This window comes from Equus przewalskii, chromosome 13 (assembly GCF_037783145.1).
Source record: "Equus przewalskii isolate Varuska chromosome 13, EquPr2, whole genome shotgun sequence".
NCBI lineage: Eukaryota > Metazoa > Chordata > Mammalia > Perissodactyla > Equidae > Equus > Equus przewalskii.
In genome coordinates this window covers 26,704,035-26,719,735 of record NC_091843.1, presented here as the reverse complement: position 1 = coordinate 26,719,735, position 15,701 = coordinate 26,704,035, and the positions used below count along the sequence as shown (strand labels likewise).

The 15,701-nt window shown below is 55.3% G+C and overlaps 1 protein-coding gene across 5 annotated transcripts in view; it reads left to right on the top strand.

The window, feature by feature from the left end:
* TCOF1 (treacle ribosome biogenesis factor 1) overlaps positions 1 to 15,701 on the top strand; it is a 40,281-nt gene that overhangs the window by 12,102 nt on the left and 12,478 nt on the right. For all 5 annotated transcript variants that reach the window (XM_070570482.1, XM_070570481.1, XM_070570480.1 and 2 more), the window contains exons 8-20: positions 1,375 to 1,584; positions 1,800 to 2,015; positions 2,174 to 2,368; positions 2,519 to 2,701; positions 2,864 to 3,118; positions 3,197 to 3,394; positions 8,211 to 8,348; positions 8,543 to 8,737; positions 8,817 to 9,008; positions 9,084 to 9,275; positions 9,351 to 9,557; positions 9,637 to 9,843; positions 12,459 to 12,569. In XM_070570482.1, the coding sequence (XP_070426583.1) occupies positions 1,375 to 1,584; positions 1,800 to 2,015; positions 2,174 to 2,368; positions 2,519 to 2,701; positions 2,864 to 3,118; positions 3,197 to 3,394; positions 8,211 to 8,348; positions 8,543 to 8,737; positions 8,817 to 9,008; positions 9,084 to 9,275; positions 9,351 to 9,557; positions 9,637 to 9,843; positions 12,459 to 12,569 (2,499 nt within the window). The remainder of the gene's footprint in view (positions 1 to 1,374; positions 1,585 to 1,799; positions 2,016 to 2,173; positions 2,369 to 2,518; positions 2,702 to 2,863; positions 3,119 to 3,196; positions 3,395 to 8,210; positions 8,349 to 8,542; positions 8,738 to 8,816; positions 9,009 to 9,083; positions 9,276 to 9,350; positions 9,558 to 9,636; positions 9,844 to 12,458; positions 12,570 to 15,701) is intronic.

The window sequence follows — 15,701 nt, the reverse complement described above, 5'->3', positions numbered from 1 at the left end:
AGGCTCTGGGTGCATCCCAAGGGAAAGCCAGAGGCTGGGAGGCTGTTGGCATTAGAGCCCTGGGAGGAGGAAGGGTCGGGTAGCCATGGGCAGCAGCCCTGAGCCCACCCAGGTGAGGTCCAAGAGGAGAGGTCCCAGCCACACCCAGGCCTGGGGCAGAATGATACTGGGGAGACATTCGGTAAATAAGCGTATAAATAAGATTCACTTTGCTGGATGGTAGTGAATGTTAAAGAGGAAGGTAAGGTGGAGAGAGATGTAGGAATGGCCGTTTGAAACAGAGCGCTCAGGGGAGGCCTTAGAGTGGAGACATCTGAGGAAAGACGTGAAGACCTGAGGGGGGAGACCTGTGGACGTTTGGAAGAAGGGCATTCCAGGCCAGGAGCCCAGCAAGTGCCAAGGCCCTGCAATGGGAGTAGGAGTGAGAATTGTGGCAGACCAGTGTGTAGACCCTAGCTGCAGGGGGCCACTGCTCCTCAGCTTGGGTCGGTTTTGCTGTACCCAGGGGCTACCCGGTGTTGCCTGGCACCTATTTTTCATCAGGAGCCCAAATGTGCACTTTGTGTAAAAGCTACTTTCTCCGTGTTTGTTCAAAAACTTTGAAAAGGAGCAAGCCAAAAAACCTGTCTGGAGCAGCCTGTGCCCTCTGCTTGGGAAGGTTTTTAGAAGGGAAATATTCAGAGTCGTTGATTTTTCGGGGTGATTGGCCCAGGGCTGAGCACCTGTGACCTTTCCAAAGAAGACACCTCGCTGCCAAAGCTCCTGCCAAAGCCCTGAGGCCAGGAACAGAGGCTGAGACCAGCAAGGAGGAGGCCTGGGTCCTGGGGACCTTGCTCCAGGAGGCTAGCCCAGGCTTCCCAGGGGGCCTCACTCCGTCCCCTCTTCACTTTCAGACTGCCTCTCTGTTCTCCGCGTCCAGGCTGCTGTGGTTCCTCCCTTGGGCCTTTGCATACTGCCTCCTCTAAACCCGGTCAGATATGCACTGGGGCCAGCAGTGGGTCAGGCAGACTCGGTGCCTCTGCCCACCAAGCTCTCCCGCTGATGGGGGAGCCCAGTGGGACAAGGCCGTAAGACTTGTGTGCAGGGTGACCGTTGGGGCAGTGCAGGAGTGTCGGGGAACTACATATGGAACTAGTGTCTGTCTGGGACCCGGAGGCTGAGGCAGTGGTGGCAGCTGAAATGGGTGGAGGTGTGACGGCCCCAGGAGTGCCTGAGTGTGAAGCTGGTAGGCCAGGCTGGAGCACCAGTCGAGGTGGGGAGCGAGGAGAGAAGCAGGAGGGTCTTGTGAGCCCCACTGAGGCCTCAGGCTTTATCCTGAAGGCATCACCAGAGGGTGAGGAGGAGGGGAACAGACTGCCCTTTTTCTTTTGCTAGGGGAAGGCCGCAGAGAAATCTGTCTGGGTCAAAGCTGCCTCAGGTTCCGCCGAGGGGACCCCTGGGAAAGGAGCCATCCCAGCACTCACTGGGAAGACAGGACCTGCAGCTGCCCAGGCCAAGGCAGGGAGGCCAGAGGAGGACTCGGAGAGCAGCAGCGAGGAGTCGGACAGTGAGGAAGAGACTCCAGCTGCCAAGACCCCGCTCCAGGTGAGCAGAGCCCATGCAGCATGTGCCCCTCCCAGGAGGCCCTCTGAGGACTCGTTCCCCTGCTCCACGCGAGCCCCAGGCACACCCAGAGCTCCACCCCACCCTGCCCACTGTGGTGTGTGTGGTGTCTTTGGCTCTGCCTGGTCTCTTGTATCTCCCCATGTCCACCCACTGTGTTCCCTCCCCTAATTCTATTTGTCTTCCTCTTGGTGAAGCCCTCAGGGAAGACCCCCCAGGTCAAAGCTGCCTCAGTCCCCACCAAGGAGTCCCCTAGGAAAGGGACCACCCCAGCACCCCCTGGCAAGGCAGGGCCTGTGGCTGCTCAGGCCAAGGCGGGGAGGCCAGAGGAGGACTCAGAGAGCAGCAGCGGGGAGTCGGACAGTGACGGGGAGGCGCCAGCAGCCAGGCCTCTAACCTCCAGCTCAGCTCAGGTAAGGCTGGAGGATGCCCTGCATGGCCCTGTGCCCTGCCTGAGGAGCCTCCTGTGGCCTGTCCTCCTCCTTTGCACCTCCAGCCTTTGCCCCCGCTGTCTTCAGACACATGCCCCCTATGGAGCCCCTGCCCTGATCCTGTCCTCTGTCACTCCCAGGCAAAGCCTTTGGGGAAAAACTCGCAGGTCAGAGCTGCCTCGACTGTGGGCATGGGGCCCTCAGGGAAGGGTGCCGTCCCAGCACCCCCTGGGAAAGCGGCATCTACAGCCACCTTGGTCCTGGTGGGGAAGCAAGAGGAGGACTCGGAGAGCAGCAGCGAGGAGTCAGACAGCGAGCGGGAGGCGCCAGCCCAGGTCAGGCCCCGGCCGTAAGGCTCTTCTCTCCCCATCATGCTGGGAGCCCCTCTCTCTGCACATTATGATTCGCTTGCCCTCTCAGTCTCTTGTGTCTGCACACAGCCATGCTCTCTGCTCCCTCTCCTAATCCTGTGTGTCTCTCTCCAGGCAAAGTCCTCAGGAAAAATCCTCCAGGTCAAATCTGCCACAGGTCCCGCCAAGGGACCCCCTCAGAAGACAGGGCCTGTAGCCACCCAGATCAAGGTCGAAAGGTCGAAGGAAGACTCAGAGAGCAGCGAGGATGAGTCAGAGAGTGAGGAGGAGGTGCCTGCAGCCGCGACTCCAGCCCAGGTGAGGCCTCAGGAGGGGCAGCCACAGAGTCGGACCCTTGGCCGCTCCCAGGCAGCTCCACAGGGAGCTGTGGGGAGGGACGGCAGTGGGGCTCCCCCCAGAATAGGTGGGGGCCGTGAGTTCAGGATCCTTCTCCAGCTTCTGACTTCTCTGTGCCCTCAGGCAAAACCTGCTATGAAAACTCCTCAGACCAAGGCCTCCCCAACGAAGGGCTCCCCCGTGACCCCCGCGTCTGCCAAGGTCCCCGCAGCGCGAGTGGGCACACCAGCCCCCTGGAAAGCAGAAGCAGTGACTTCACCAGCCTGCGCATCGTCCCCAGCTGTGGCCAGGGGCACCCAGAGGCCAGAGCAGGACTCTTCAAGCAGCGAGGAGTCCGAGAGTGAGGAAGAGAAAGCTCCTGCTGTAGCAGTGGGACAGGTGAGGCCAGCTGGGCCTGGCTGACGCAGGGCCGCCCTTTAGGCTCCTGGGACACACCTCTCTTCCATGTTGTTCCAGGCAAAGTCTGTGAGGAAAAACCCCCCAGCGAAAGCTGCCTCTGCGCCCACCAAGGGGCCATCAGGGCAGGGGAATGCCCCACTACTCCCTGGGAAGGCAGGGCCTGCAGTGGCCCAGGTCAAAGCTGAGATGCACGATGACTCAGAGAGCAGTGAGGAGGAATCCGACAGTGAGGAGGTGGCAGCGACTCCAGCACAGGTGAGGCCTCAGGGAGCCAGCCCATCCCCCCCACACCAGTGCCCAGGACTGGCTGACGGTGGGCTTGTCTGGGCTGCTCTTGCCCCAGGGTGTGCAGGAGCCTCAGCTCAGCCTCGTTCTCCATTTTCACTCTCTCTCTTCTGCCCGTCGGAGCTCCAGGGTCTCCTCCGTGGCCTTTTGAGCTTCCACCGTGATTCCGTATGCTTTCCACTAGCTCTGCTGAGTACCCCTTCTGCCAGTGCTGTCCTCTCTGGGGCTCCTGTGGCCTTGACCCTCAGGGAGTTCCCAGCCTAGATGGGAGCATGGACGTGTATACAGGTTATTTCAGCATGGTGTCGTAGGGTTGAGAAAGAGGAGGTGGCCTGGGGCTAGCGGAGCATGGCAGGTGATGGTGTCTAGGGGTTTTTCAGGAGGGAAGGCCTCCTGGAGGAAGTGGCATCTAAACTGTGGGCTGAAAGAGTTGGACAGTTGAAGTGGAGTGTTCCCGGGGACAGACCAGCCTGTGCAAAGGCCAGGGGCTGGGAGAGTGCCTGGCTTGGGTGAGTTGCCCCAAGCAGAGCGTTCTGGTGGGGATCACTGGGGGAGAGTGTGGTAGGGGTGGACAGCAGGGGGTTTGGAGCCAGACTGCCTGGGTTCAAGCTCCAGGTTCATGTCCTAGCGAGTGATATGATCAGGGCCTCTGTTTACTCTCTGTAAGTTGGAAATCAGCCTCACATGCTGGGAATTTAACGAGATCTTGCCTGCCACACCCTGCCGGGAGCCTATGTACAGCAAGCCCTCTCCTCCGGCTCCCGAGGGTGGGCCGGACTGCTGTGGAGCAGTCAGGAGTCGTCTCCCAGCCTGGAAGAGCTGGGAGAAGCGAAGATAGCTCCCTCCCTGTGCTCACCCACCCACCATTTATTATTTTTAATTGTCACTCTTTTTTTCAATAACCACTCAGAAATTAGTCACTTCTTTTTTCCCTGGACCAGAGCACACATTTCTCTGTATTTTTTTTCTGTCCCCCCTCACTGTTAACTTGTGGGACCCACTGTTAACTATGCGTGGGCCTCCCGGAGTCTCAGCTCAGCAGGCTCCTGTCCCCTTTTTCTAAGCTACAGACACGTTCCAGACCAGTGCCTTAAAAGTTTCTCATGTGGATGAGGGAAGCTGGGGTGTGGGGGCTGTCACTGATCGGATGACATCTATGAATGAGGCAGGGCCTTGAGATGCTGCCAGGTTCAGTGTGCGATCACTGAAATACCTGTCTTCCCATCCGAGCCTCCCACCTGTACCGTGAGTTGTGTGTTCATTTGCTTTGGTGTCTGCAGGAGGCAGCTGGAGCTTAGAGCAGTTGTTTGGTGACTTGCTCCAGCTCAGCCAGCCGTGAGGGTCAGAGCCAGGCCTGTGCCCCGGAGCACCTGCTTCGAAAGCCTTTGCCTTGCCCACTTCCTTGTGACATATCTTGGCCAAAGCTTTTCCATCCACAGAACTGGTTATACTTTTGGGTCTTACTTTCTCTCAGGGTGAAAATAGAGCAGCCAATCCCTCTCTGGTAGCCTAGCCTTGTAGCCTGATGCCCTTTCAGAAGATGGTGCCTTTCCTGGCTTCAAGAGGTCCAGAGAGCCTCTGCTAAAGCAGGCGGGCTGACAGGAGGAGTCTTGCTGACCACCTTTTCTTTGCCTTCATCTGAAGGATGAAGATAATAATTATGCCTCTGTTGTGGGGTTATGGTGAGGATTAAATGAGATAATACTGGTGTGGCCTCACCCTCAAAATGCTGCACACGCTAACTGGGTACCATGCCGCTCAGCACTGCTGGGCTCGGAAAGGAGTCAGCGTCTCTGATCTGCTCAGAGACAGCCAGCCAGCTCCGAGTAAACTCCCCATTTGGGAGTTGAGGTTCAAAACAAACAAACGAAAAAAGCAAGGTTGGTTCTGGAAAGCCAAATGTGCCAGAGACTCAGGGAGGAGATGATTCACGATTTAAATGCCATAGGAAGACACCCCTTGTGTGAGAAGGGCGGGGGATGTTCCGTCAGTGCTGGGCGAATGGCTAAGTGGTGTGATGCCTTCTGGGCCTGAGCTTGCTGGTCTTATGTCCTGTGACATTGCTATACTTGCTTACCAGTTCTAGTGGCTTTTGCGGATTCCTTAGAATTTTCTATATACGGATTATGTTGTCTGCTAATAAAGTTTTACTTTTTCCTTTCTGATCTAGATGGCTTTTGTTTCTTTTTCTTGCCTTACTGCCCTGGCTAGAACCTCCAGTACAGTGTCGAATGGTAGTGGTGGGAGCAGGCATCCTGCCTTGTTTCTAACCTTGGGGGTGAAGCAGTCTTTCCCTGGTGAGTGTGTTAGCTGTAGGTTTTTCATAGATGCCCTTTAACAGGTTGAGGAAATTTCCTTCTATTCCTGGTTTGTTGAGAATTCTTATCATGAATTGGAGTTGGATTTTTGTCACATGCTTTTTCTCTATTGAGGTGATCTTCTGTTTTTTTCCCTTTGGTTTATTAATATGCTATATTACTTTAGTTGATTTTCAGGTATTAAATCAACCTTTCATTCTTAGACTAAATCCCACTTGGTCATGGTGGACACTCCTTTTTATTTATTGCTGGATTTAGTTTGTGAGTCATTTGTTAGGGATTTTTGTGTCTGTTCACTAGGAATATTGGTCTGTAGTTTTCCTGTGACATCTGTGTCCAGCTTTCTTATCAGGGTGATGCTGGCCTCGTAAGATGAGTTGGATAGTGTTCTCTCCTCTGTTTTCTGAGAGTTTGTGTTAGAATTGTATTCTTTCTTTCTTAATAGAATTCACCAGTGAAGCCATCTGGCTCTGGGCTTTTTTGTTGTGGGGAAAGATTTTTAATTACTAAATCAATTGCTGTAATTGATATTAGTCTATCCAGGTTTTTTTCCTTCCTGAGTCAGTTTATGTTTTGTGCCTTTTAATAATTTTGTGCGCAGTTAATAATTTGTGCCTTTCTAGAAACTTGTCTGTTTTCAAATGTAATTTGTTACATTTGTTCATAATATTCCCTTATAATCCTTTTAATTTCCATAAGGTCTATAGTGATGTCCTGCTTTCTTTCCTAATTGTTGGTAGTTTATGTCTTCTGTCCTATATCTTGGTCAGTCTAGCTGAAGATTTATTAATTTGGTTCTTTTCTTTTTCTTTTCTTTTTTTTTTTGAGGAAGATTAGCCCTGAGCTAACTGCTGCCAATCCTCCTCTTTTTTCTGAGGAAGACTGGCCATGAGCTAACATCCATGCCCATCTTCCTCCACTTTGTATGTGGGATGCCTGTCTCAGCATGGCTTGCCAAGCAGTGCCACGTCCGCACCCAGGATCCGAACTGGTGAACCCCAGGACACTGAAGTGGAACATGTGCACTTAACTGCTGTGCCACTGGGCCGGCCCCCAATTTGCTTCTTTTCAAAGAAACAACTTTTGGTTTCATTGACTTTTCTCTATCATTTTCACGTTTTCTGTTTCAGTAATTTCCACTCTGATCTTTATTATTCCTTCCTTTGGGTTTGATTTGCAGTTCTTTTTCTAGCTTCATAAGGTGGAATCTTTAATTTTAGCTCTTTGCAATATAAGTATTTAAAGCTATTAATTTCCCTCTAAGGACTCATTAGCTTCGTCCCATGAATTTTTAAATGTATTTTTTATTTTATTCTTTGAACCATGGGTTATTTAGAAGTGAATTAATTTCCAAATATCTGCAATTATGCAGTTGTTTTTTTTTAATTCCTAATTTAATCCTTCTGTGACTGGAGAACATGATTTGTATGATTTCAGTCCTTGTAAATTTATTGAGATTTATTAAGTAAGACACTTAGTCTTAGTGTCCTTGTTTTCGTATGTCTGTGTGAAGACATTACTCCCCTCTGGGTGACTTGCGTTCTGTGCTGATATGCACCTTGGCCTTGGTCATACTCGGCCTGTGCTTTAGAGGGATTTCTTTCTTGAAGTTCTGGCTCTGAATGTCTCTTGGTCTCGTGGATGAGGGAAGCCAGTCTGTGTGGGATGTCACTGATCAGATGACATCTATGAACGAGGCAGGGGCCTTGAGATGATGCCAAATGCCTCGTCCTGTTGCACGTTAGCAGGGCTTGCTTTCCCACTCCTGTCAAGGATCTCACTGTCGAGGATTTTGCTCCTTGTCCCTCTCATCTCTCTAGGCTGTATTTGCTGGAGACCCTGACAGGCTGTGGGGGGGGTTCCTTGGACACCAGTTAAGATTAGGTCAAGCTGAAGAAAACCTCAAACAACAATGGTTTTCTGTCTTGTTCTGCCATCCGGAGTACCCGGCTCCCATCTCAGACTAAGATAACTACTTGAGCTTGAGCTGTTGCCTCAGCATTCCAGCCAGCAGAGAGGATGAAGACACATGTTACCTACATGTGTAAGGAAGTCAACTGTATCTTCGATTTACGTTTCGTTAGCCAGAAGTTAATCACGTAGCTGCTTAGCTGAAAGGGGTCTAGAAAACACTTTGCTCTGAGTACTCTTGTGCACAGCTAACACTAAGAAAAGCGCTCACAACAGTGATTTTATCTGAGTGCTTATTATGTGCCAGGCACTATGTTAAACACGGAATCTCCCATTTAATCCTCACAATCACCCTGTGGATGGGCCTTATTTCTTATTCCCATTTTACAGAGGAGGAAACAAGGCCCAGCAATGTCAAATTTGCCAGGTTCACACAGCTATTAAATGGAGGAGCCAGAATCCAAACTCAGGCATCTGACTCCAGAATTGGCGTCCTCACCTACTTGCTGTACTGCCTCTCACCCTCTTCCTTCCGGAATTCCCTTTTCTCCTTGCAGGTGAAGCCCTCAGTGAAAACGCCTCAGACCAAAGCCAGCCCAGCTTCTGCCAGGGCGGCTTTAGCCCCAGGGCCATCATCAGCTGTCAGAAAAGTGGTTGCTGCAGCTGCTCAAGCCAAGCAGGGGTCCCCAGCCAAGGCAAGTGGGACCAGAAGCCATAGGAGGTGGGGGCGTGGGGTGGAGAGGATGACTAAGGAGTGTCCCCAGGCTGGACAAGGGCCCTACACAGACGGGAGCAACCTCCCAGCATTCACACCACGGGTGGGGCTTAACCTAACAGGAACCGTGCTGCCCACTTCCTTCCCCAATACTGTTACCTCCTTGGGATTCAGGTAAAGCCACCAGCAAGAACCCCCCAGAGCAGTGCCATCTCGGTGAGGGGCCAAGTGTCTGTGCTAGCGGGAGGAAAGGCAGATGCCGCAGCAGCCAGGGCCCAGCCGGGGCCAGTCAGGGGCTCACAGGAGGACTCAGAGAGCAGCAGTGAGGAAGATTCGGACAGCGAGGGGGCGGCACCGGTGCCGGCACAGGTGAGGCTGGGGATGGCGGAGAGCAGCCCTGTGCCGGCCCTCGGGGCTCCCTTCCCTAATTCTCTTCCTCTCACTCCAGGCAAAGCCCCCAGGGAAGACCCCCCAGCTCAGAACTGCCTCAGCCCCCACCAAGGGGTCCCCCAGAAAAGGGGCTGCCTCAGCACCCCCTGGGAAGACAGGACCCACAGCCACCCAGGTGGGGAAGCAGAAGGAAGACTCAGAGAGCAGCAGCCAGGAGGAGTCAGAGAGCGAGGGGGCAGCGCCCTCTCAGGTGAGGCTGGGGAGCGCGGAGAGCAACCCTGTGCCTGCCCTCGGGGCTCTGTTCCCTAATTCTCTTCCTCTCCAGGCAAAGCCCTCAGGGAAGACACCCCAGGTCAGAACGGCCTCAGCCCCCACCAAAGGGTCCCCCCAGAAAGGGGCTGCCCCAGCACCCCCTGGGAAGACAGGACCCACAGCCAGCCAGGCTGCGAAGCGGGAGGAGAACTCGGAGAGCAGCAGTGAGGACGATTCGGACAGCGAGGGGGTGGCGCTCGCTCAGGTGAGGCTGGGGAGGGTGGAGAGCAGCCCTGTGCCATCCCTTGGGGCTCCCTTCCCTAATTCTCTTCCTCTCCAGGCAAAGCCCTCAGGGAAGACCACCCAGGTCAGAACTGCCTCAGCCCCCATCAAGGGGTCCCCTCGGAAAGGGGCTGCCCCACCGCCCCCTGGGAAGACAGGACCCACAGCCACCGGACCCACAGCCACCCAGGCTGGGAAGCAGGAAGAGGACTCGGAGAGCAGCAGTGAGGAGGAGTCAGACAGCGAGGGGGCGGCGCCAGCTCAGGTGAGGCTGGGGAGGGCAGAGAGCAGCCCTGTGCCGGCCCTCGGGGCTCCCTTCCCTAATTCTCATCCTCTCACTCCAGGCAAAGCCCTCAGGGAAGACCGCCCAGGTCAGAACTGCCTCAGCCCCCACCAAGGGATCCCCCCGGAAAGGGGCTGCCCCAGCACCCCCTGGGAAGACAGGACCCACAGCCACCCAGGCTGGGAAGCGGGAGGAGAACTCGGAGAGCAGCAGTGAAGAGGAGTCAGACAGCGAGGGGGCAGTGCCGGCAGCTGTGACACCAGCCCAGGTGAGGTCTAATGAGGAAGATGCTACGATGCCAGGCTTCCAAGCCATCGCCACCCATTCCTTCGTCAGAACTTGGGTTGAGGGCCAGATAAGGAAGGAAGACCAGATTAAGGCTCTTGACTCCAAGATCCTTTCCCCCAGCTGCTGTCCTCCATGTCTCCTTAGGCAAAACCTGTAAAAATCCCCCAAGCTAAGGCCTCCCTCATGAAAGATGTTTTAGACACACCCGTATCCCCCAAGGCCTCCACAACACGAGTAGACACACCAGCCCTATGGGAGGTTAGGTCAGCAACTCCCGCCAAGGCAAATGAGGCCAAGAATCCAAAGATGTCACAGTCAGAGAGAGTCATGGGGAGGCTTGGATTGTGATGCAGATACCATGAGGCCCTCGGGAGCTGGAGGAAGTCATATCCCTTGCCTGGGCCCGGGGCCTCATGTAGGCCTGCACATCTCCCCAGGGAGAGCTCGTGTAGCTTAATGTGAGGCCTGGGGCGTGGGAGGAGAGAAGGAATGAGGAACTGACTTTGATCTGGATTTCCCTCGGCTTGCAGAAAGCAGCGGGAGTGGCTGTGTCCTGCAGAAGTTCGGGGTGTCAAACTCCAGGACTTACAGGGCTCGGACTTGTGATGGAAATGATTGACACAGGCCTCGTGGAGGTGATAGATGGCAACCTACATTGAGCCTTGGTGTCAGGAGAGGTAGTAGGGAGTGGTGGCAGGTAGGGCAGACTGGAGAGCCCTTGCCCTGTCTAGGAAGTTGGTCCCTGTCAGCTCTAGCCAGTTGTGACCCGTGGAAGGGTACCCTCCCTGTGGCCAGATCTTCTCTTTCCTAAGGGAAGCTGCAACTCCCTGTGCCAGGCCACGCTCCGCCCCTTCTTGGATTTCTGTTTTCTTCATGAGTAAAACAAGCACTGAGAAGTCTGTTGGTGCCTTGACACTAACCTCTGCCTTCAGTGCACCAGGCTGACCAGTGAGCCCTCTGTCTTGCTGATAGAGAGAAAGGGGTGAAAGGTGTTGGCTCTGTCCTCAAGGAGCTTATGGTCTGTAGGGCAAGACAAGGTGACTGCATTATCGGAAAATATTCCCGTAGCTCTCTGTCTGATGGAGCTGGGAGACCCTGATGGAGCTGGGAGAATAGGTCTCCGAGAGGCCAGAAGAGGAGATGATTGGGCTGAGCTTGAAGGAAGACCAGGGGTTCACCAGACACAAAAGTGGAGACGCGCACCCAGGGGGAAGGTGTGCAAAGTGTGTGCAAAGGGGAGGGGAGGTGAAGTCAGGCATGTTCAGCAAAGGCCGGCTGGCCTGTGGGCAACAGTCATTTCTAGTTGCTTGTTACCAGTAACATGGGGACCTAAACGCCAGACTAAGACACAAGGGCCCCAGCCATGTTTTGGACTGTGCAGTGTTTTTTTTCTTTAAGTCTTAAATGGGTTACTGTATCAGTCAGGATGTCCTAATCTGCAGGAGAAACCCTAATTCACAAGAGCTTAGATAGTAAGGGGATTGGTTATCTCACAATCCATGGGGAAGGCTGCTGTAAAGATGGTTTCTTCAGCTCAGCATCATTGGTGACCCAGATTTCTTCCATCTCTGTTCCACGCGCCTCATTGTCGCAGCAGGGCTGCAGTATCTCCCAAAGAGCTACAGAATCCCCCAGCTGACTTCCCTTCCCCTTATCTCCTTGTCCAGATCTAAGGCATGTGCTCCCTCCCTTCCTTCCTCCACACCCAAAAAAAGCCACTCCCTGATGAGGGGCCTGCAGTTCCCATGATTGGCTGGGACAAGGGCCCACCCTCCCCAAATTTTGTTGTGGAGGCCACCAGAACAGAGTTGCAGTTCTGTGATTAAGGAAGACACGGGGGCATAGCTGTTGCAGTGTGTGTTGTAGTTGACTCATTTAAAAATGGGGAAATAACACACTCAAATCAGGATTTTCTAGCTTCTCTTGAGAAATTGGAGGCCCTGGCAAACTAGGTCCCACTTTCTGGCTGGGTTGAGTAGTGAAAAGTGGGGCCTTCACCAGTGGAACTCCCCTCTGCCCCTGCCCTGGACAACCCTGAGCTGGTCACCACCAGCACTGGCTACACACTGCTCCCTGGACCTCCTCCTCTGGCCCCCGACTGCAGTTCCCACCCACCCAGCTCCCCTCATTTATGCCTGGCACGAGGGCATGGCAGCCACCCACCCGAACACTTTGAACCGGCTCCTGCTTTTAACCAGTCGTGTTACAGCCAGATGTGAGCTGTGCTGGGGCCGCTGGCTCACCTCCGCAACCTTGTCCCAGGCCTCTGTCACCTCTCGTTCAGATGCCTGGCCAACAGCACCCCAGCCCTCAGGTTTTCATGGTGCCTGACTCAGACACCCCTTTCAAGTTCAGAGTCAGCTCCGGAAGGAGGATGAGCAGAGTGGAGGCTGTGTTTCCAGTGGCTATGGGGCATGCCGGGCCAGCAGCTCTCCACCTGCCATGTGTGTGCAGAAAGGGGCCATGCTGCCTTCCCTGGAGCACCAGTGTCTGTGAGGGGCCTTGCTTGCTGGCTGTGGTTTCCCTGAGCCTGGCCCCTCAGTCATGCTCCCCCCCAGCCAACGTCCCCTCTCTACCATGTGCTTGTCCCCTCAGAAGGAGGGTGCTTCCCAAACTGCCAGAAGCAAGACCCTGGGCCCAGCACTTCCGGAGAAGAAGGCACAGGGGTCCTCGGAGAGCAGCGATGAGGAGCTGCCCGCAGGCCAGGTAGGCCGGCCTTCTCTCTCGGAGACGCTGCAGGCTCAGAGCTGGGGGGACGGGGGCGGGCCGCTGGGGCCGAGGGCGGATCTTCCCGCTGAAGCAGCACTTCACAGCTCCCAGAGCTCTTTCCTCTGTTTTAGTAACATCCTCACAGTAACCCCGTGAGGGAGGCAGCAGAGTGTCATTGAACATCCAGGCCTCAGAGCCAGCTGGTGTAGGGTCAAGGGCAGCTCTCCTGCCCACCAGCTCCGTGAACCAGGGCACACCGTAACCATGAAGCCCAGAAGTTTCAGCTGTAGAACAGGCAGGGTGATCATCCTCCCTCCGTGCTGTGCGCCGGCACAGGCCCACGGTGTGCTGCCTGACCGGAGCGCCTGTTACTGCAGGCGGGCACGTGGTGTTCCCCATTCGACAGCAGGAATCAAGGCCCAGTGAATTGAAGTGATTTCCCCAAATTCTCCTCACCCACGGGGAGGTGAGGAAGGGGCAGACACTGGTCCCCTGGCTTCTTGTATCCCTGCCTCCTGTGTGCACCGGGAGCCCTCTCTGCAGGCCTTGTCAGAATCCCGTAGGCCAGGCCTGAGGCCTTGCTCGAGCCCCTGTGGCACATCTCCACATACTATACTGCCTAGATGGCGCCCACAAGGGCAGGACGAGGCCCACGTCTGCCAGGCTGGTGTCCAAGTTTCTGTGTGAACCCCGGGCCCTCCCCACAGACAGCACTGCCCTTTGTCCTCTTCTAGCCCCACGCTCCTGGAAGCTTCTGCTGGGCCCCTCAGAGATGCTGGAATCCTGCAACTACTAGACCAGTGGGGTCTCCTTAACCATTTCCCCTTATATATCATACCACATGCTAGTCAGTCCATCATTGAGGTTGGATGCTGCTTGCACACCCCCGGTGATGGAGTGCTCGCTGCCTTTCCATAAGACAGATTACGGAAATAATGATGAACAACTGCAACTGACTTTGGTCGCTTCCTGTGTGCCAGGCCCTGTGCTAAGCTCCACACTTGGCATTATTCTGTGTAATCCCCACAACAGCCCTGCCAGGGTAGGTTCCTTTGTTACTCCCATTTTAAAGAGGAAGGAATGAGGCTCAGAGAAGTTGAGTGAACTGTTCCAGCGTCATATGGCTGGTAGCAAGTGGACAGACCTGGTGTCTGAACCCAGGCCGTCTGCCCTCTGACCCACCACCTGGCACTGCCCTGCAGGGAAGGAGGGAGGCAGGGCCCAGGCATTGCCCACCGGCTCTCTGGGGCCTGCAGGAGGCTGCCTCCTTCTCAGAGCAGGATATAAACAGCTGGGAGGGAGGGGGCCGCTTCGCCCTTCTCTGCGGGGGTGGACTAACACAATTAAAATGAACATCATGCTTAAACTGAACCGTTTAATTGGTACGTTAGTCCTGAAGATTCTGGAGTCCCTATTAAAAAAGAAGAAGGGAAAGAAGTCGGCAGTTTGTGCATTCCCCCGGGAGGCTGCAGGGAAGACGGCACAGCCTGGGGAAGCTGCAGCCTCCCCCTAAGTGGGGGATTTTCAGCTCCTTAATCCCCAGCTCACTAATTATGATTATTATCGTTATTATGCAGTTATCAAGCACTTCTCTATTGACAAGTTTCGCTCTGTTTTTATTATTAGCCCATCAGTAGGGGACAGGGACCCATGCCAGGGTGGTGGGCAAAGCCCCACGCTGGGAGGCAGAGAGGGGACTGTATCTCCATTCCCAAGCCCCCTCACTGTGCCTCAGTGTCCCCACTTGCAGGGAATGGGGCCCACCCTCTGGCTCTGAGAGAGACGTCAAGGGGGTGGTCTGTGGCTCAGCCCTGTTGTGCTGGGGCCCGGTGTAGGTACCAAACTAAAAAGACATAGACCCTGCTCTCAAACTTTGAGGTAATGGCAGAGAGAAAAAGGAGACCTGTGAGAAACCAAGTTAAGGTGTTACATCGGAGGCTCCTCCTGGAAGGAGCTCCTCTCCTATGCCTGGAGAACTAACTTCTAGGCCTGGCTCTGGCATCCGTTTGCTGGTCACCATCGAGGCCACATCCCCAGAGAGTGGGGTTTCTCAGTTCCCTGGGGTGGCGCTGGCCCAGGACCTGTTAACCTGCACCCAGGCAGTTCTGAGAGGGGCTCTTGGAGAGGAGCTGCCCTCCGGAGCTCCACCACCTCGGGTGCCTTTGTGGCTGTGTCCCTTGCCTGGGTCAGCAGCCTGGGCTGGTCAGCCCCCCGCTCCTGCTCTGCCCCAGACTGGAGTGAGGGTACAGTTGTGATGAGCTCGGGTGCGACAGGAGGTGGTTTGGTTCTGCAGACGTCAGGGCCTGCAGGAGGAGGGGAGTCCCCGCGTTCCCTCCAGGTCCTCGCTGCCCAGCACCGACAGGGAGGCACAGCCCAGTGTGCAGGCTGCCTCAGCTCCCCATGAACCTTTGCTAACCGACCCCAGAAGGAAGGCCCTTGTCACCCCTGTGTGTACTGTGCTTTGCAGTTCCCAAAGCACATCAGAGCCCCTCCAGTGAGTGAGCCCCAGCTGGGATTACTAACAGCCCTCTCAGCAAGTGGGAAACAGGCTCATGAAGCTCAGGCTCGACCACACCGTGAGGTCTTGGAGAGGTGGGGTTGGAAGCAGGGCTCGGGCATGGCACCCCTTGTGCCCCTGCCCTCTGCAGCCAGGCCCTCTGCGCCCCTGCAGCCAAGAGGCCAGGGCGGGCAGCGTGGGCAGGTGGAACATGGAGGAGGTGGAGGCTTTTGCTGCTGAGCTGCTTTTAACATCCCAGACGCTATTGTTTGCCTCAGTGGGTTCGTTGCCTCTCTTCGTCCCCGACAATCTGTTCCTCTGTCTTCTCACATATATATAGATCCCCCTCCCTCAACTGTAAACCTTCTCCCACTTTCCATCCTTCTCTCTTTCATCATGTGGGAAGGAAGGCTCTGGAAGTGGCAGATCAGAGCAGCCGCGGGGGAGGCTGTTGGCAGGGGTAGGAAGGGCCCAAGCCCTGCAGAGCTTCCACCCTCGGGTGGGCACCCTTCTGCTCCGCTCTTCCCTTCCCCTCTTCCCCAGCACTCCGGGGGCCCCATGCGGAGTTGTGGAAGAGACTCAGGTCCCACACCTGACCTTGGGCAGCTCCCTCCTGCTGCCCTTCGTCCCCC